The 22412-nt window shown below is 41.5% G+C and overlaps 1 protein-coding gene across 1 annotated transcript in view; it reads right to left on the bottom strand.

Annotated features, from left to right (window-relative positions):
• Positions 1-22412, bottom strand: part of SCAI (suppressor of cancer cell invasion) — a 137768-nt gene that overhangs the window by 11291 nt on the left and 104065 nt on the right. The window contains exons 15-17 of the mRNA XM_049710706.1: positions 11132-11204; positions 8090-8263; positions 7797-7897 (exon numbers count right to left, since the gene is read on the bottom strand). Coding sequence (XP_049566663.1) covers positions 7797-7897; positions 8090-8263; positions 11132-11204 — 348 coding nt within the window. The remainder of the gene's footprint in view (positions 1-7796; positions 7898-8089; positions 8264-11131; positions 11205-22412) is intronic.

The raw sequence follows: 22412 nt of genomic DNA on the forward strand, positions 1-22412 counted from the left end.
TATGTTGAAACAGTGGACATATAAAAGAGACCCCAGAGAAATCATGCTTCTTAGTACTAGGCTGAAATAAATCTACATCTGTATGTTAATGCTACGGTAATAAATCTGCCCTTAAAAAGCTTAAAAACAAGCCAGGGAAAGGTCAAAAAGATGTTCAAGTAATTTAACTCCTGCCAGAACAAAGCCCAACGCTCTTTAAAGACAACAAAATAGAGAAATCAACATCGGAAAATTCATAATGCTCACAGTTTAACAGAAAATTACTAAACATACAAAGAATTAGAAATATGAGACCCCTAACCAGTAGAAAAAAAACAATAAAAGCAAACCTATAAATGATAGAGAATACAGTATTAGTAGGTAAAGACTTTAGCTATTATTATTCATTCAAGAACACGAAAGAAAACATAAATAGAATGAGGAGAAAAATGGAAAATGTTATAAGAACCAAAAAGAACTTCTAGAGGTGAGAAAAATGTAATCCCTGAAATGAAAAACTAAATGGACATAGGATTAAGAGCACATTAGACACTGCAAAAGAAAACATCAGTAAAGTTGAAGACAACAGAAACTGAAACACAGAGAGAAAACAGACATTTAAAAAAATGAAGAGCATGTAAATAAACCTTTTTTCACTTAAAAAAAAAAAAGCAAATCATTGACCTGTAGGACAATATTAGGTTGTTTAACATATATGTAATTGATGCTCCAGAAAGAGAAAGGGAGGAGTAGAGAAAATGTTTGAAGAAATAATGGCCAAAAATATTCTAAAATATATTAAATATCTTGATATTTAGATAGCTCTAAGATGCTCAATAAACCCCAAGCAGGAAGAAAGCAACAAAGAAAAGCATATCAAGGTAGTACATCATAATCAAATTGTAGGAAGCCAATATAAAGAGAAAAGCTTAAAAACAGCCAGAAGAAAACACACATTACACATTGTAATAATAGAACAATTATTCAGAAAATCAGTAAGGCTATAAAGAAGTTGAACAACATTATAAGCCAACAAGACCTAACAGACATTTATAGAACCCTTCATTCAACAGTAGCAGCATATATTGATACATTCATTTCAAGTGTCCCTAGAACATGCACCATTATAGACCACATTCTAGACAATAAAGCACGTTTCAATAAATTAAAAGGACTCAAACAATACAAAGCATACTATTTGACCACAAAGGAATTAAACTAGAAATCAGTAAGATATCTTGAAAATTCCCAAAATTTAAACACTAAATAACATATTTCTAAATAACCCATGGTTCACAAAACACCAGAGTGAAATAAATACTGTTTCAGATAAATAAGCAATGAGAGAATTAATTACCACCAGATTTGCACTATAAGAAATGATAAAGGAAATTCTGTGGTAAGAAAAATGATACCAGATGGAAGATTAAATCTAAAGAAAGAAATTAAGAGTGCCAGAAATAATAAATATATAAGCTTTTCCTCCTCATTAAAATTTTTTTAGGAATTCCCCTGGTGGTCCAGTGGTTAAGACTCCACACTTTCACTGCAGGGTGTGCGGGTTCCATCCCTGGTCAGGGGGCTAAGATCCCACATGCTGCATGGCGTGGCAAAAAAAAAAAAAGATAATTGACTGTTTAATGCTATGATAACCACAAAGTATCAAATGGTATATATCATACTCAAAAATCAAATGACAATAATAGTAGAGACCGGGAGGGAGAAAATGGAAGAATACTATTGCAAGATAATTACATTAAATGTAAAGTGATATTAAAAAAGCAAAACGAGATACAGCATAAATCTACAGCGTTATTAAAATAAAATTCTAAAACAAAAAAAACCTCAATTAAGTCAAATGAAAATGAAGGCAGGAGAGAAAGAAAAAAGGTACAAACTGTAGCCAGGACAAATAGAAAACAAATAATAGTATATTTAACTCAAACTATATTAAGAATTATACTTAATTTAAATGTAATTTAAAACTAAAAATGTCAAGTAAAAGGTAGATATGGTCAAACTAGATAAAAAAGCAGGACCTAACGCTGTTGAAAAGAATTCCACTTTAAATATTAAGACAGATATAGGTTAAAAGTAAAAGAATAAAACAAGATTTTCCATACAAACACAAACCAGAAGAAAAGTGGTATTGTTATATTAATATTGCACAAACTAGATTGCATATCAAGGAATACTGCCACACATAAAGACAGTTCATAATGATGAATGGGTAATTTCAACAAGACATAACAACTCTAAGTATGTACAAACTCAATAACAGCTTCAAAATGAACAATGAAAAAACAGCACCAAAATGAGAAACTAACCAATTCACAAGTATAATTAGAGGTTTAGATACTTCTCTATCAGGGATAGAATAAGCAGACAGAAAATAAGTTAAGAATATGGAAGACTTGTGGCTTCCCTGGTGGCGCAGTGGTTGAGAGTCCGCCTGCCGATGCAGTGGACACAGGTTCATGCCCTGGTCCGGGAAGATCCCACATGCCGCGGAGCGGCTGGGCCCGCAAGCCATGGCCGCTGAGCCTGCACGTCCGGAGCCTGTGCTCCGCAACGGGATAGGCCACAACAGTGAGACACCCGCATACCGCAAAAAGAAAAAAAAAAAAGAATATGGAAGACTTGAAGAACACTATTAAATATACTTGGAACATCAAGCTGAATTGACATTTATACATCACTCCATCTAATAATAGCAGAAGCATACATCTAATAGCATGTATTAGAATAGCATCTAATACATAGTCTTTTCAAGTGCAGAAAGAATCTTCACCAAGATAATTCACATGCTGGGTCATAAAACAAGTCTCAATAAAGTTAAAAGTATTGAAATCATATAACTAAAGCAGTTAAGCTTAAAGGGTAGGTGCTTGTACTAGAAGAGAAAAAGGTTTTCAATCTAAGTTTTTTTTTTTTTTTTTTGCGGTACGCGGGTCTCTCACTGTTGTGGCCTCTCCCGTTGCGGAGCACAGGCTCCGGACGCGCAGGCTCAGTGGCCATGGCTCATGGGCCTAGCCGCTCCGCGGCATGTGGGATCTTCCCGAACCGGGGCACGAACCCGTGTCCCCTGCATCGGTAGGCAGACTCTCAACCACTGCGCCACCAGGGAAGCCCTCAATCTAAGTTTTAAAACAGAAATTAAAATGAGCAAATTAAAATAAAATTAATTAAAAAGAAGAAAAATAATAAAGTATGAATGGAAATAAATTAAGTAAAAAAGAGACAAACAGTAGTAAAAAAAAATCAATGAAAGTAAAGGCTGTTTATTTGGAAAGATCATTAAAACTAACAAACCTTTAGCTAGACTGGAAAAAAAAAAAGACAGGAAACATTACCAATATGAGTCATGAAAAATCACTAGAGAGTCTACAAAGACTAAAAGGATAAAGGAATATTATCAACAATTTTTTGGCAATAAATTAGAAAATGACTTGCAAGACACAAGTGATTAAAACTAAGAACAAAATAGAAAACATGAATAGCCTTTGAAACTGAATTCATAATTTAAAACATCCCCAAAAGGAAAACTCCAGGTCCAGATGGCTTCACTGATGAATTCTACCAATCATTCAAGGAAGAAATAATGCCAATTGAAAAGAAACTCTTTAAGAATTGCAAGAGAATGAAACACACCCCAACTCAATTTATGAAGTCAGCACTACCCTGATAAAACCACATGAAGACATCACAAGAAAAAATTAAATACCATACCATAATCATTCATAAAAACAGATACAAAAATCCAAAAGGAAATACTAGCAAAATGAATCAAACAATGCAAAAGGATAATACATGACCACAAAATGTGTTTAGCCCAGATATACAAGGTTCAATCAATGCTATTCACCATGTTAACAGAATTAATATATATCAGGATCAATTAATGCAGAAGAAAAGTATTTGACAATCTTTTATACCCATTCCTGATAAAAACTCAGCAATAGGAAGAGAAAGGAGCTCAGTCAACCTGAAAAAGCGTGTGTATGAAAAACTAACAATTAACATTATAATTTATGGTAAATGATTAATTTTTCATTTAAAACCAGGAACAAGGCAAGAATATTCATTCACATTACTTCTATTCACCATTTTGCTGTAAGACCTAGCCCTGATAAAAGCACACACATACACAAAATAGAAGGCATACAGATTGGAAAGGAAGACGTAAAACTGCCTTTGTCTGAAGATGACATGATCGTGTAGATAGAAAACCTTAAGGAATACACAGAAAGGTAACAAAGCAAATACTTCAATTTAGCAAGACTGCAGGATACAGGTTAATTTATTATTTTTTTTTTAAGATTTTTTTGATGTGGACCATTTTTAAAGTTTTTATTGAATTTGTTACAATATTGCTTCTGTTTTATGTTTTGCTTTTTGGCCACAAGGCACGTGGGATCTTAGCTCCCTGACCAGGGATCGAACCTGCACCCCCTGCATTGGAATGCGAAGTCCTAACCACTGGACCACCAGGGAAGTCCCACAGGTTAATTTAGAAAACATTATTAGCTGATAATACATAAAAACATTTGTTTCTATGTATCAGCAACAAATAATTGGAAAATGAAATAAAAAATATAATTCTATTTACAAATCATCAAAACTTGAAATACTTTGGAATAAATTTAATAAGACACATGTAAGACCTGTATGATGAGAACCACAAAATATTGGTGACAGAAACTAAAGAAGACCTAAATAAATGGGGAGATATACCATATTAATTCATTGGAAGACTCAATATCATTAAAATATAACTCTCTACAGATTGATTATATAGATTTAAATGTAATCCCAATCAAAATATAAAATTCACATAGATATGCAAAGGATCTTCTAGAACTATTAAAACACATAAAACATTTTGGCAATGGCGGGGGGGCTCACACTACAAAGATTTCAAGACTTATTATAAAGCTACAATTATCAAGGCAGCAGTATATTAGAGAAAAATGCTATCAGTCAATGGAACAGAATTTAGAGTCTAGAAATATCCCTATACATATATGGTTGACTGATTTTCAAAAAATAACAAAAGTAACTCAATGAAAAAAGGATAATCTTTTCAACAACAGATACTAGAACAATTTCATACCCATACTGAAAAGAAATTTTAACCCTTACTTCACACTGTAAACAAAAGTTAACTCATATCATAGAACTAAATGTAAAAGCTAAGACTATAAACTCCTAGAATCTTTGTGACTTTGGGATAGACAGAGATTTCTTAGATAAATCTCACCACAAAAGAAAAAAAAATTGATTCGTTCAAACTTCATCAAAATTTTAAAAGTTTAGTCTTCAAAGCCACTGTTAAGAAAACGAAAAGGCAAGCCAACAGAATGGGATAAAACGCAGCTAACAAGCACATGAAAAGACGTCCAATATCCTCATTCATCAGTGAAATGCAAATTGAAACTATGGGTTGGCCAAAAGGTTCGAATGAACTTTTTGGCCAACCAATACAATGAGATACCACTATAAATCCAACAGACTGGTTAAAATTTAAGACTGACAACACTATGTGTTGACAAGGATGTAGAGCAACTTTCACATGCAGTTGCTGGGAAAAGAAAATGACAAAACTACTTTGAGAAAAAGTCTGGCAGTTTCTTATAAAACTAAAGACATACCTACTCTATGACCAAGAAAATTCAAAACGTAAGTCTGGAAAAGACTTGTATAGGAATGTTCATGGCCACTTTATCTATAATAGTCAAAAGTTTAAAACTGCCCAAGTGTTCATCAAAAAGAGAAGGCCTAGGGGACTTCCCTCATGGTCCAGTGGTAAAGAATCCACTTTCTGATGCAGGGGACGTGGGTTCGATCCCTGGTCGGGGAACTAAGATCCCACATGCCACGGGGCAACTAAGCCCACACGCCACAACTACTGAGCCCGTGGGCCTCAATGAGAGATCTCTCACGCCGCAAACTACAGAGCCCATGCACTCTGGAGCCCGTGCACCACAACCAGAGAGAAGCCCACGTGCCACAACCAGAGAGAAGCCTGTGCGCCACAACGAAAGATCCTGCACACCTCAACAAAGGTCCCGCGTGCCACAACTAAGACCTGACGAAGCCAAAAAAAAAAAAAGAGAAGGCCTAAATAAACTGTGATATATTCAGAAAATGGAACTACTCAAAAGGAATGAGTTACTTCTACATGAAACAACACAGGTGAATATTAAGAACATGCTTGATCAAATAAGGTTTACACTGTATAATTCAAGTTCATGAATAGGTGACATTAATCTGTAGTGAAAATAATAAAAAGAGCATTGTCTCTGGGATAATGGGTAGTGGACTGACTGGAGAGGGGTGTGGAGCAAATTTTCTGGAATGATGCTATGTTGTATTACTTGATTGGGGTTTGAGTTACAAAGGAGTATGTATTTGTCAAAACTCATCTAATGGTACACTTTAGTTCTGTGCATTTCACTGTATGCAAACTTTACATTAAAAAAAGAAGTAAATAAATATAATTTTCAGTTATTTATATGCATGATGAAGTGTTGAGGGGTGAAGTCCACAGTTTACTTCAAAATGCATCAAAAACTGAGATGAACTGATAATTGAAAAGAGAGATGGATAAATGGACAAATATGTGAGAAAGCAAATATACCAAAATGTTAACTGCAGAATCCAGCTGGTGTGTATATGGGTATTCACTGCAAAACTCTTCCACATTTTAAAATTACAGTCATAAAATGGAAAAAATATCATAGTTTAAAACTAAAAATGGCAAAAGACTTTTGAGAATATTTAAGCATATTTGAAAAAGAACCAAATGTTACTTATAAGAAGTGAAAAATGGCTAAATTTTTTAAAACCTCACTGAAGAGTGTTAGTTACATGAATACACAGAAAGAAACAATCTACTTAGAGGAAAACAGACCAAAGACTTGAACACACTCTTCATAAAGACGAACACAGAGTAACACATATGAAAAGTTGTTCAACCTCAAGAGTAATCCCAGAAATGACCTTTGAAAGCACAATGAGCTACTACTTACACCCACCAGATTCACATGAAACACAAAGAATGACAGCAACAAGTGTTGGCAAGGATTAGACCAATAGCAACTCTTACACACAGCTACTGCAAGCGTAAACTGGTATAACCAGGGCTTTAACTAGTAAGGCTGAATACATCTATAGTGTCTGACCCTGCAGTCCACTACTAGTATGTTCCACAGAGAAAATCTTATATATGTGTGCCAGGTAACTGATGGAAGATTTCACAGTGGCATCGTTTATAATAATAACAAACCAGAAACAACCCAAATGGCCATTATCAGTAGATAATGAGTAATTTGGGATGTATAGTCAAACAATTGAATCCTATATAGTAGTGAAAACGGATGAATGAAAGCTAGTCAGTCATCAACATGGCTCAATCTCAGGAATGTAACAGTGAGTCAAAAAGCAAGATGTAGAAGAATACATACAATACGGATCCACGAACATGTTGTGTAGGAACACAAAAACATGTGACAAAACTATAAAGAAAAGCAAATGACAATTATAAAATTCAGGGTTTTAGTTTCATTAAAACTAAAGAGGGGAGACAGGATCAGGGAGGACCCACAGAGGGTCCTCAAAGGTAATGAAAACTTTCTGCTTCTTAAACTGGGTGGTAGCTACTCAGATGTGCCTTAGATTGTTCATCTTTATACCTTACATATTAATATGTGAATATTATATTGGACCTAGTCAAAGTTTATTTAATACAAGTGAAATATATGACTCTTAAATACCTAAAATGGCAAAATTGATCTTTAATGATATTCTTTGCCTACCCGAAAAATCTTGTGCATCCTCATGGTGGCTGAACAAAAGATAAATCTTGTGAGAAGCAAGCGAAGAAATTCATCTCCAAAAAACTGGAGAAATGCCTGATCTGCAAAGAGGAGAAAAGTGACAGTAAAAGGATACTTAAGTGGAAAATACATTTCAAAAGGCAAGAAATGTTCAGGAAAACCTTCTCAACTTTCCTGCCTTCAACAAATACCTTTACAAATTCAAACAATTTAAACAATTTTAAACCATTATAGTACATTCTGTTAAGTGTGCAGTTAGATTAGTAGGGTACCTATTGAACGTGAATGGGTCAGTAGCTGGGCAATATCGCGGTTGATTTTTCGAAGATATTCTTGACACTTTTCCCATAGGCCTCTACGCATGCTTGACAATCCAGAGACAAATAGGAAGGCCATTAGAGGATTGTTCAAAAAGAGAGTGAAGAGGCTACCTCGTTGAGATTGATCTGTAATAACAAACATGTTATATATATAGACAACAGTTTTGCAAAAGAGAGGCATTTGAGGAACATTTTAATATACTGACAATGTATAAAATTAAAGCTGTATCATTAAAGTATACTTCAACAAAGTACATTCAGCTTGGAACTACAAAATATATCCCAGGTACATTGCTTTCTGCTGAAAAAAACTTAAGATAGAGCCTCGTAAACTTAAGAGAAATGGAAAATGAACATATTCCTTTGCTTTTTTTTCCCCTCCCACTAACAACTTCCATGCAAATATGGCAAGTGCTGGATCATGGGCAGCTCCTAATGGAACCCTCTGAGAAGTACTAGAACTGCCAATCTCTTTCATTCTCCTTTGTTAGTTGCTCTTTCTCTTCCTATCCCTTAAATATCAGTATTTTCTTTCTCCACATTGCTGATCTCACCTATGCACAAAGTTCAGTTATCATTTATATGCATACTAATTCCCAGTTCCCTATCTGCAGCCTAAATAAGCTCCTTAGGTCCAGAATGGCGCTGTCCTACAGTAGCCACCAGACACGCTTCAAAAGTGATGAGTCCAAATTGAGACACACTGCGCATTCTAAAATATAAATGTCTCATTAACATTCATTCCACCTGTTTGTTTCTACCTTAAAAAAAAATGTGGCTACTAGAAAACTTAAAATCACATGTGTGACTCCCATTATATTTCTATTGGACAGAGGAGCTCCAGACTACTATACTCAACCTAACTCTCAAAGGTAACCTCAAACTCAACATATCAAAACTTGTCAGTAGATTCTTTCCCGTTGTTCTCCTACAAATCTGCTTCTTATCCAGGATTATCATTTCTACCAGCACCTCAGCCAGACACCTGGCAGTCCATCCCTGCTTCCTTCCTCTCCCTGATTCCCTCTCATCCAGTCCAACATCAAGCCCTACTGGTTCTCCAGGATTATTATCTCCAGCTAACCAGCCACTGTCCTCACTCTGGCCAACATCATCTCCCCATTTCCATCAAAGCTCCTCCCCAATTCATTCTTCACATGCTCGCATGCTTTTTCTCTGCTAGAACACTCTTATTCAACCATTTCCCACCCCTATCTAATTCTATGTATCCTTCAACTCAACTTTAGACATCATTTCGTCCACTTTCTTAACCCTCAAGGGCTGGTCAGGAGTTCACCTTACATGTGCTTCCTCCTGTGAAACCCTCAGAGCACCTACAGTAACTGCCTGTTAGGTTGTCTATATCTCTACCTAGCACAGCACCTGATAAATAAATGTGGAATAAATGCTTGTTGAATGAATGAAGTGACTCTTGGTTAAAGAGAGAACCGCAGAATTCAGATACCAGAGGTGCAGGGACGTAATTTGACGTTCCAAATACTTAGGTATCTGCTAGTTTTGTGTCCAGATGGGACACTTTTAAGGGATTAGAGGTCTAAGTTTTACAGCACAAAAAATAGGATACTGGACTAAAAAATGTTAAGGACATGTATTTTAATTAACCATATTAATAATAACAATAGTTAGCACATATTGAATACTTACTGTGTACCCAGAATTATTTAATGAGGTAGGTACTATTATTATCTCCATTTGATAGGAAAGAAACTGAGGCACAGAATGGCTAAGTAACTTCCCAAGGTCACATAGCTGGTAAGTGGCTGAGTTGGGATTCAAACACAATCAGTTTGCCTCCAGAGTCTGTGTTTTTACTCTCTTCACAATAAAACCTTTCAGATTAAATAATTGTGGTATTAACCCATTAGGTTCATGAAATTTAAAATAAAGCTGCATCTTGATAGGAAAATTTGATAGCAAAAAGTACTCGCAATTGGAAGGGGTTACATTTCTCCAAAAATGATAGGAAACAGGTTAACAAAGTCCTCAAAGCAGGAGAGCTTTACCGTTGTTTGAAGGTAAGTTCTATCCCTTAGTGATTTGCCTTTTAGATACATGAACTTAGTATTTCTACATGTTTTTCCCTGTTAAATAGCAGAACTTACCTTAAAACAACGGTGAAAAGTCTCCAGCTTCTCTCGGGCATTCAAATGCTGACCATCACTTCCTGTGTCAAACTATGTCAGCAGACAGGACTTCTGGCTGGGAAGTAGCAGTAAAATGCCATCTCCCACAGAGAGACATCAGCACTATTCACAGTTAGGGAGATAGTGAAACAGTGACAAGTACTGCTAAAACAGGATTAAGGTTTGTTTAGTATTTTACCTAGCTTAATGACTGGGAATTAGATTAGATTTTATGTGTTGCTTACTGAGGACAAATTATTAAAGACAAAAAGGTTTTCATTTCTCAGCCACCTGAGAAAAGGCAAAACACTGACCTGTCTCTCTGGCACCCGGAGAAGAGGTTCTTTTATTTTAAAAATGCGAGGTAAAAATGTGAATAAAAGACACCCTTTAAATTGTGCCAGTTAGGTTATTCTAACACTTAGGCATAGATTGAGAAGTGTTCTAGACTAGAAATCTCACGGTCTTAAAAGATACTTAAAATATGTAGCCAGAGCTGGAGGAAGTCATGCTATATGGATGACGACCCAGCACACCTGCAACACAAATTTTAAAATTCACAAATCATGAGCTCCCCAGTAGCAAGGGACCAAAACCTTACTCTTTTCTCAGGGATGATTTATCATTTCTTTTAGAATTATCTCAAGGCCTAACAGTAGCCCATTAAAGAATTCTGGTTGTTGGCAAGACTTCGGGGTTTACTTCAGACTGACACTTGCCACATCAAACTCTGTAAATCCACAACTGACCACTATAGGTGGGGGAGACAAAGATCAGAGCAGTATTATTTAAAATGTAGACATAAGTTTATTTGCAACCTACGGATACAACAGGGAATGACAAAACATACCTTGTAAAGCTTTTGGATATGCTGTAGGAGAAAGCAAGCAGACTAGTGGCTGTCCAAATAAGTTTGTGAAATTCTGTAATATATAAGAATTTAAAACTTTCATTAAAGATTTGACCAATGATAGTAACTTTCCAAAACATATCATTAGTGTATAGATTGGGTCCTTTTACTTATAAACAGATGCAGAAACATCAGTAACAGCTGAAAAGACTGTCATTCAAGTTTAACATGCATAACAGGTTTTCTTAAAGTGGTGAAGTTTATTAAGTGAGCTATTGATTTTTAAAGTAAAGGCACACACATGGTTGAAGTGTCACAGGGAGAGGGCATCTGGCTGTTTATCCAGAGGCTGCTCCATTGGGCAACATACACTAATATTTACAAGGGTAAATTTGCCAAGATCTATGATCTGGCTCTCAGCCTCACAGGTTCTAAAACCTGACTTACTGGTATGTGAAGACTGGCTTCATCTCTCATTGTGAATCATATTAATTGCTCATACAGAATGATGTATAAAACCAGAATGTGAATGTGTTAATTTACGGTGAGAATTAAACTGACACTCACTACTCTTTGCATGATTAAGAATATCCTTTCCCTAAAGGCAGATCTGCATGGGAAGTAAAATCATAGACTGTTTGGTAAAACAAGAAAGAAAACTCCTAAGAGTAAACTTAACAAGGAGTGAAAAAAACAAAAATAACTAAAAAATACTCCTGAATGATAAAAATGAAGACTTGAACAAATGGAAAGATATATTGTGTTCTCAGAGGGGAACCCATTCTAAAGATGTCATTTCAATCATTTATTAAAATTTAAACCAAGCTCAACAAAAATAGCCACAGATTTTTTTCCGTGGCTGAAAGAAATTCTAAAGCGCATACAGATAAGGTACATTAGCCAGGAAAACTCTGAAAAAGAAGAGTAAAGAGGGGGAACTAGACTTATCAGACACCAAAACATACTTCAAAGCCTCAGTAATTAGAAATATGTGCCACAGCATAAGAGGAGGCAGAAAACCAATACAAAAAAAAATGAAGAATCTAGAATTAGACCCCAAAATAGACAGGGCTTAAGGATATATGATAAAGATGATGGTTGGAATTGGTAGGAAAAACTGATAGCTATCTAGAAAAAAAGTTGGCTCCATACTTCATACCAAAACCTAGGATGTATTTCAAATATATCTGATTTAAATGTAAAAAATATTAAACAATAACTGCTGAAAGAAAATAAGGGTTATTTTTGTCATCTAGAAGATCTTCCTAACTATTATAATTAAGATTGATAAACCCAGTTACGAAAATAAAAAATACAGCATGAACTAAATCAAAAGCTAGATGATGGAGAAAAAGGAGATAACTTTGATCACTTCCCTCATACTATTTCATACCCTGTGATTGGGCTTTCAGATTTCCCTTCTTGTAGTCATTAGATATTTTTTTCCCAGGAAATTATCCATTTAACTGAGACTTTAAAACATTTTACAACTTTAGGGACTTCTCTGGTGGCGCAGTGGTTAAAAATCCGCCTGCCAATGCAGGGGTCATGGGTTCGAGCCCTGGTCCGGGAAGATCCCACATGCCGCGGAGCAACTAAGCTCACGTGCCATAATTACTGAGCCTGTGCTCTAGAGCCTGTGAGCCACAACTACTGAAGCCCGCATGCCTAGAGCCCGTGCTCCACAACGAGAAGCCACCAAAATGAGAAGCCCGTGTACCTCAACAAAAAGTAGCCCCTGCTCACCACAACTAGAGAAAGCCCACGTGCAGCAATGAAGACCCAACGCAGCCATAAATAAATAAATAAATAAATGTATCTTTCTTCAATAGATATTCATTGAACCTACAAACTAGACACTGTTCTAGGTGCTAGGGATACTGTAGTTAAGAAAAAAAACAAAAACAGATTAAAAAAACCCTAAACCTGTCTTCCTGGAGCTGACATTTAGATGGGGGTGGAGGTGGCAGGTAGAGACCCACAGTAAACAAAATAAAGAAGTTATATAATATTACAGAAGCTGACAAGTGCTACATATGGAAAGACAGAATAGAGTAGTTAGCAGCACAGAAAGATTTATAATCAGACTGTATTTAAATCCCAAATCAGCCACCTTGTGCCTTGGTTTTATCAGTAAAATGGGGATAATAAAGTAACACCTTGCGTTGTGAGGATTAAATGTGTTAGAATAGTGCATGGCATTATATAGAAGCTAACTTATGATTATAAGAAAAGTAAAGTAAGAAAAGTGGATAAAGAGTGCTGGGGAGGCATATAATTTTAAATAGGGCAATTAGGGAGAACTCTCTTAAGAGGCTTCAGCTGATTAAACACCTGGAAAACAATGTGGGCATCTTTGGAAGAGGATTCAAGGTTGGGGGAACACAACACAAAGATCCTAAGCAGGAGACTGCCAGGTATGTTTGAGGAACAGCAAGGTCATTGTGGCTGAAGAGAACTGAGTGATAGGGAGACCAGCAAGAGATCAGAGATGCATCTGAGGTGGGGAGGAGGCATGTGAGGGCAGAAAACATGAAGCCTTTACTCTGAGTGAGATGAGGAGCCTTCCGGAGATTTTGAGTAGATAAGTGACATAATCTGACTTACAGCAACACCCTGTAGGAGAGCAAGGGCAGAAGGAGGAAGCCTAGTTAGGAAGCTACTGCAATAATTCAGGGGAGAGATGATGGTAGCATGGACCAGGATGGTGGCAGCAGAGGTGGTAAGATTCTGGATCTATTAGTTATAACCAATAAAACATTCTGAAATGGATGTGGGTGTGAGGGAAAGAAGAGTCCAGAATGAAACTAAGGATTTGGGCTAGGGCAACTATAAAAGCACAATAGTCATTAACTGACATGGGGAAAGCTGGATCTGGAAGAGGTCTAGAAATTCTGTCCTGGGCATGTTCTCTGTGAGAATCACCAAATAGAGATGTAGAGTATATAGATATTCAAGTCTGGAGTAACTGAGAAAGGTCTGGGCTGGAGATATAAATGTGGAAAGTGTCAGCATAGAGATAGTAATTAGAGTCATGAAATTATGTGAGGGCATCAAGGGCAGTCTGTTGTAGCTGGAAAAGAAGAGGAAAAAGGATGGAGCCCGGGGGCACTCCAGTGACAGGTCAGAGAGATGAGGCAAAACCAGAAGAGGCTGAGAAAATCAGCTGACGGCAGGCCTCCTTTGCCCTGAGGCAATCAATCGAGCCACTTGCATTTAGGTTTTAAAGGCCTTATGCAGAGAAGGGGACAGCAGTCAGAGCTCAGGGTCTGCCTAAGATGGAGTCTAACAGAAAACTGGCCCTGCTAAATTGGAATCCCAAAGGGCTACACCCTTACTGTAAGGATGAACCAAAACCAAATTTCACACCTTCCTGCCCCCCAGGACCATGCCTCGGGGGACCACAGGAAAATTTTCTTGGTGCTGAGCAGAGCAGAGACAGAGCAAACAAACGAACCAAACAGTCCTGATGGTTGTAACTGTAAGCCAGCCCTCTTGCATGTTTGTAGCCCAGATTCATACCACCTAGGTAACCCCAAACACATGGTCCCCAAATGGCAGTGCCTCTAGGTGTCTAGCAGAAGCAAATGCAGACCCTCTCTGGATGAAAGTACCATCATTCTAGGGCTCAGTGAATTTCCCACAGATAATTTTAAGGAGAACAAGAAGAATCTAAGGATAACAAGAAGAATCTGTAAGGTCGGATCTTAACAAACGGCACCGCGAAACAGAGGAAAGCTTCAAGTGAGCTTTATTAGGGAGCGCTCCCGGGCGAGGTTCACTGGTCCGAGAGAAAGGGGCCAGAGAAGTCGCACCCGGGCGAGGGTTGGGCAAGATTTTATAGGGGAAGAAGGGAAAGGGGTGTGGTGAATCTGGGAGGGCGCAGGGTATTCCTTATTTGGTGGTCTTTTCGGGTATCCTGGGGGACCGTTAGTCCCGCCCCTCGAAAGGTGGGAAGGCTGGGCTGGGTTCAAAGTCCCCAGGTCAGTTCCTGGAACTGGGTGGTCCGGAATGTCTCCAGGTCAGTTCCTGGAACTGGGTGGTCCGGAATGTCTCCAGGGCAGTTTCTGGAACTGGGTGGTCCGGAGAATTTCAGTCTGATGCAACCTGTGAATCTGATTGTGTTCCCCTGCCTCGGGCCAGTTGGCCTTACATCCCGACATCTTTGGTGTAATGGGGCGGCGTTCTGATCTCTGGCTACTTCATGCTGAATGGGGGCGTCGAAAGGGGAGTCGGGCGACCAGAGGTCTGAGGCTTAGGGGAGACCAGTGGGGGGTTCTGTAGGAAGCAAGGTGTAAGGACCGAGGAGCATTTGGTTTGTGGCCACCCGAGAGACTTCCTCCATGCGCCTGCGAAGGAACCTAAGAAAACAGGGAGCAAACGTGAGCAAGATACAGATGAGAATTAAGGGGCCTAAGATTGGTGTTAGCCAGGTATAGAGGGTGGATCGCCACCAGTCGGGAGTTGGGGAGGCGGACTGTTGGTGTTTGCGTTGCAGTTCTTCTCTTAAGCGATGGAGGGCTTTTACGTTGTCTTCGACGAGTCCTGTTTCATTGATGTAATAGCAGCATTCCTCCGGTAGGAAGAGGCAGGTACCTCCTTTGTCGGCCGTCAGGAGATCCAGGGCTCGTCGATTTTGGAGGGCAACTCGGGCTACTGAGGTGATCTGGCGCTGGAGGGAGGTGATGGAGGCGGCAGAAGCCAACCAAACGCCTAGCTGGAGTTTCTGTTCTAGGTCACGGGATGTTGAGACACTGTATGTTGGGGCTCCTCCCCCGATGCCCGCAGCAACGAGAAAGGAGGCGAGGGAAATGCCTGCGACCATAGGGAGAAAGATGGCCCTTTGGCCCTTAGAGAGGTCGCGGGCCCTCGTGAGTGCTATCAGTTAAGCCCTTTGAGAGGTTGTCCCTTCTGGGAGGCTGTTAGCCTTAATAATAGTTGAGATAGTTACCACTGCATAGGCTGCCCGTCGGTGTCCGTCAGGACTGAGTATTGAGCTACCGTCCACAAAGAGAGTGCGGTCCGGATTTGAAAGAGGGGTGTCAAAGAGTCCCTCTCTTGGTGGTTTGAAGGGTTCTATGACATGAGGGCAGAAATGGGATGGAAAACCCCCGGTGCCAGAGATAGGCAGGAGGGAAGCCGGGTTCAGGCGAGGGGAGGGATCAAGAGAAATAGCTGGGTTTTCAACGAACAGTAGGTGGAACTCCTGGATGCGGGAGGGGCCCAGGAGGGAGAGAGACTTGTGGCCTAGGAGGTCGACCAGCCGGTGGGAGGAAAACACGCTTAGTGGGTGGGCCAGAGTCAGTTTGAGTGTTTGGTCAGTTCGGCTGCCGCTGCTAGGGCCTGAAGGCATGGTTGCCATCCCCGAATGGTTGGGTCTAGCTGTTTGGAGAGGTAAGCCACGGGGCGGTAGGAAGGCCCTACAGGCTGGGCAAGGAGTCCAGTGGCTATTCCGGCCCGTTAATCCACAAAAAGGTGAAAAGGTCGCTTTGGGTTGGGCAGAGAAAGGGGAGAAGATATCAGAGCGTTACGGAGGATGAGAAAGGCCTGTCGAACGGCGGAAGGAGAGGTGATGGGTCCTTGAGGGGTTTCTTTAGCGGCTAGATACAAGGGTTTAGCAAGGAGAGCAAAGTTAGGGATCCAGTGTCGGAAAAATCCTATAAGGCCCAAAAAGGTGAGCATTTGTTCCGCTGTTTCCGGAGGCTGGAGTTCACGGATAATCCGGGTGTGGTTGGCTGTTAGACCTTTTGTGGTAGCGGTAAGGTGGAGCCCCAGGTAGGTTACAGAAGATACAGATAACTGAGCCTTGGCTGGGGAGACCCGATAACCGCGAGAGCCAAGGTAATTGAGGAGATCTGCAGTATGTTGTCTTGAGAGGCTGAGAGATGGGCTACAAAGGAGGAGGTCATCTACATATTGAAGGAGTGTGCTGGGGGTAAGGGAGCAGGAAGTGGGGTCCCGTGCCTGCGCCTGACCGAAGAGGTGAGGACTGTTGCATAAGTCCTGGGGAAGAACTGTCCAGGTGAGCTGACTGGAAGTATGAGTATCCGGATCCATCCAGGTAAAGGTGAAGAGGAAATAGGAGTCGGGATGAAGGGGGATAGTGAAAAAGGCATCTTTGAGATACAGAACCGTAAAGTGGGTTGTGGATGGGGGGGGGATATGGGAGAGCAAGGTTTGGTACTACTGGGTGGAGAGGAATTATGGCCTCATTGATTAGTCGGAGGTCCTGGACAAGGCGATAATCCCCAGAGGCCTTGCAGACAGGCAGGATGGGGGTGTTGCAGGGAGAGTCAGTGGGGATAAGGAGTCCCTGGTTTAGGAGTCTGGTGATAATAGGTTGTAGGCCCCTAAGGTGAGTCTCAGAGATGGGAAATTGGGGCCTTGATGGAAATTCGGAGGGGTCCTTTAGGCGGATGAGAACGGGGGAATGGTGTGTTGCTATTATGGGCTTAGAAGTATCCCAGACTTGGGGATTGATTGGGTTCGGTGTGATTGGAAGAGGGGGATAGGAGGGGGAGGGTTCTAGAGACAGGCCGAGAAGAGAAAGCAGGAGTTGGGAGGAGGGGACCTTAGGGTCAAGTCTGACCAGCTGGAGAGAGGCCCCTAAGTGGAAAAGGACATCTCGGCCTAGCAAGGGAACTGGGCAGGATGGTATGACTAAGAAGGAATGAGTAAAAGGGAGTCCTTCGATATGACATGGGAGTGGACCTGTCTGGAGTGGGAAGGATGGTTTGCCATCAATACCCATGACCGAGATCTGGGAAGGAGAAACTGGCCCGGAGTAAGTAGGCAGGACCGAATAGGTAGCCCCCGTGTCCACCAGAAGTGAGATGGACTTACCCGCTACCTGTAGCGTTACCCTGGGCTCGGCGAGGGTGATGGGGGTCTTCGAGTCCGGGCGCCGTCAGTCGTCAGCCAATCCCAGCAGTTCGAGTGGTAATGCCGTTGGGTCGGCCTGCCCCCCCCCCCCGCGTGGAGACGCTGAGGGAGGGCCAGCCGTAGGGCAGTCACTCTTCCAGTGGCCCGTTAGCCCGCAGCTGGGACACGGCTTAGAAGGAGGTCGGGGATTGGGACATTGGCGAGCCCAGTGGCTTTCTTTTCCGCATTTGAAGCAGGCCCCCGGCGGGGTTGCCTTTTGCGGACCCCGTGGATGCTGTGATCCATGGGAGATGGCCGGCCTTAGGGCGGCTACAAGAGCTTGGGTTTGGAGGGCCACCTTCTGGTGCATCCGAGCCTGTCGGCTGGATTCTGCCAAATCCTCACGGCCATTATAGACTTTAAAGGCCATTTTTACCAGATCTCGAATAGGGGTTTGAGGGCCGTCTTCTGCCCGTTTTAATTTCTTTAGGATGTCCGGGGCTGATTGGGTGATAAAACGGGTGGCTAGGACCACTGCCCCTGCCGGGGTGTCGGGGTCCAGCCGGGTGTAGAGAGTTAAGGCCTCTGTAAGGCGATTGAGAAAGATAGCTGGATTTTCGTTAGGTTCTTGGGTTATCTCTTTTAGTTTTTCAAAATTGACTACCTTATGAGCGGCAGCCTGCATGCCAGCCAGGAGGCATTGGATCATGAGGTCGCATTTACGACGGCCATCTTGGCCATCCTGATAAGTCCAGCCTGGATCAGTGCCAGGTACAGCAGTCGCTCCGACGGGCATGGAGTTGTCGGTAAGGTGAACCTGATCTGCATGGTTTCGGGCAGCAGTTTGAATTCTTTCCCTTTCGTCAGGGGTTAAGGTAGAGGACAGAACCACAAAGATATCGTGCCAGGTTAGATCGTAAGCTTGAGACAGGAGGCGAAATTCTTTGATGTAGTGGGAGGAGTCGGCAGAGAAGGAGCCTAATCGCTTTTCTATTTGAGAGAGATCTTGGAAAGAAAAGGGAACATGAACTCTAACTAATCCTTCCGCTCCTACTACCTCCCTCAGAGGGCAGAGGAGATTTGAATCTTGGGAGTCGTGAGAGCGTGTATGTGCACTAATTGGCGAAGCAAGGGGCGTGGGAGTAGAAACCGTTGAGGGAGGTGGGGGAGCGGTTGGAGGGGCCAGAGCGGGTTCGGGAGGAGGAGGGACCGCTTCAGGGTAGGGTGGAGGTTGGCGAGGAGTTCTGAAGGGGGGAGTGGTAAGAGATTCGGGAGGGTCGGTTAGTGGGGAGGGGTCATCGTCAAAGGAAATTAGGGGCTTGAATGTAGGAGATGTATGTTTGGCAAGAAGGATCTGGGAAGTGGAACAATCAACGCAGAGGGAAGGGCGGGAGCGCAAATACCAGAAGGCCTGAACATAGGGGACCTCGGACCATTTGCCTGTCCTGCGGCAGTAATTATCTAGATCACGGAGGACGTTAAAATCGAAAGTCCCTTCAGGAGGCCATTTGGATTGATTGTCTAGAGGATATTGTGGCCAGGCCACAGTGGAATAGAAAATAAGCCGTCTGCGACGGAGATCTTGGGAGAAACCGAGGGCTGTAAAATTGGCTAGGAGACACCCCAGGGGCGTCTTAGAATCTGGTTTCGATTGTGAGGTTCCCATGACCCCCCAGTCTGTCCCTGAGTGAATGGAGAGGGAGAGAGGCGTCCCTGGTCTCAGTCTCCAATTCACGGCAGGTCGGAGGGCGGTCAGGCGATTGGGACGTCTCCACAGTTGCCCGAGTCCCGGAGAGAGGACGGAGGAATCCCTTACGCGGCCGCGATTAGGGACAGCGAGTCCGGTGGGCAGGGACTCTGGGGGTCGGAGGGAACAAGGGAGGGGGACTTACCCCGTTTTCTGCAGGATCGGGTGGATGAGTAGAGGTTCCCTGGTTGTCTCCTGGGGTAGGGGAGGAGCGGCCCACGCGGTAACCCGTGGGGCTTGATACCCCTCCCGGGTTTCAGCACCAAAAGTAAGGTCGGATCTTAACAAACGGCACCGCGAAACAGAGGAAAGCTTCAAGTGAGCTTTATTAGGGAGCGCTCCCGGGCGAGGTTCACTGGTCCGAGAGAAAGGGGCCAGAGAAGTCGCACCCGGGCGAGGGTTGGGCAAGATTTTATAGGGGAAGAAGGGAAAGGGGTGTGGTGAATCTGGGAGGGCGCAGGGTATTCCTTATTTGGTGGTCTTTTCGGGTATCCTGGGGGACCGTTAGTCCCGCCCCTCGAAAGGTGGGAAGGCTGGGCTGGGTTCAAAGTCCCCAGGTCAGTTCCTGGAACTGGGTGGTCCGGAATGTCTCCAGGTCAGTTCCTGGAACTGGGTGGTCCGGAATGTCTCCAGGGCAGTTTCTGGAACTGGGTGGTCCGGAGAATTTCAGTCTGATGCAACCTGTGAATCTGATTGTGTTCCCCTGCCTCGGGCCAGTTGGCCTTACAGAATCTAATCAAAGATAATCAAGCATACAGGGATACAAAAACAGCAAAGGGTGTCTTTAAGCAGCAAAAGCAGATTTCAGGTGTAAGAATTACCAGATAAATAAATAATATAGTAAGTATGCTTATTAAGTTTAAAGAAATAAAGAACAAACTTGAACACAGAAAATAGGGAACTATAAAAAGGGCAGTGAATTATTTGAAAAAGAACCAAACAGAACTTCCTGAAATGAAAAATACCACAACTAATATAAAAATCAATAAATGGGTTTAATAACGAGTTAATCACAGCTGAAGAAAAGAATTTGTGAACTGAAAGCCAGATCATAAGAAATTTTCCAAATCTCAGCCAGAGAAACAAAAAGATGGAAAATATAGAAGAGAGGTCAAGAGACATGGAAGACACAATGAGAATGATGTATGTAAAATCAGAGTTCCAGAAAGAGATGAAAGAGGATCTGCAGCACAGCCAAGATTTGAAGAGATAATGGCTGAGAATTTTCCAGCAATAATGAAAAACTAACCTACAGATTCGAGAAGTCCAGCAACTCCCAATAGGTTAAATATAAAGAAATAAAACCTAGATAACTGCAGAACGCCAAAAACAAAGAGACGGTCTTTCAAAGTAGCAAGAAGGAAATGGAATGAGTGAGGCTGACTGTCAGAAGAGCTCTTAGGTAATCTTGTTATGAAGGTGAATGCCTTCCTAGACCACAGCAGTCTACAGTCATCAGTCAAACACTTTAGGACAAGGCTGTTTAGATAAATATGACTGTTTTGACAAATGTGTAAGTCATGTTTACTGGCAGGGATCCATCTCTGTCATATATAATTAAATACTCAAAGGATTTTCTTCTTCCAAGGAAAGAAAAAGCAGAATTCAAAGAAGTGTTGCCCAAAATGACAGGTTTGTGTTTTTTTTAACCCCACTAGTACTACATTATTACAGATAAAGCCTATTACCTGATGGAAATTTGAGAGCCAAAATGTGAGCCACACTTGTTATGTTACAGACCTCGGCATTTCAATTCCTCTCTTCTGAAATGAGGCTCAGACTAGCACGAAAAGCTCCTCTTTTTCTAAATGTAGAAACATCTTGGGCTTTGGAATGAGAAAGACTGCTGGAATCAATTAGGCAAGATACTTAACCTCCAAGAGCAGTTACTGCAGCTATAAAATAAGGATAATGGTGACTACCTTCATTTAATCATTCAACATATATTTATTGAGAATATTTTAAGTATGAAGCACTGGGTACATAAAGGTACATGTATATGCAGATATAAACACACACGAGGGACTTCCCTGGTGGTGCAGTGGTTAAGAATCCACCTGCCAATGCAGAGGACACGGGTTCGAGCCCTGGTCCGGGAAGACCCCACATGCCGTGGAGCAACTAAGCCCATGCGCCACACCTACTGAAGCCTGAGCGCCTAGAGCCCATGCTCCGCAACAAGAGAAGCCACGGCAATAAGAAGCCCGCACACCGCAACGAAGAGTAGCCCCTGCTCGCCGCAACTAGAGAAAGCCCACACGCAGCAACGAAGACCCAAAACAGCCAAACATAAATAATAAATAAATAAATTTATATTAAAAAACAAAAACAAAAACACATGGACTTCAGGAAAAACATAGCATAATGCTGATAGACCTTTACATTCTGGGCAGAACAGCTGAGCTTGCTCAGTGAATATGACTAGACCACGAAGACCTAAAGACACTGACATCAGAGATTACCAAACTAAATGGCCCAGCTAGATTGCCACACTGAGCAGCTCACTGTGACAAGTCCTACCTAGAACCTCAGAGATTCTAACCATTTTGCTAGCTTCCACTCTTATATCTGAGCAGAAGGGCAAAAATTATGAGTCTCTAAAACGACATATTCAGGAAAAACACCAGAAACAAACCATAATGGAGGAAAGAGACACCATGCAGGGAGAATTTT

This window comes from Orcinus orca, chromosome 6, assembly GCF_937001465.1.
Source record: "Orcinus orca chromosome 6, mOrcOrc1.1, whole genome shotgun sequence".
Taxonomy (NCBI): Eukaryota; Metazoa; Chordata; class Mammalia; order Artiodactyla; family Delphinidae; genus Orcinus; species Orcinus orca.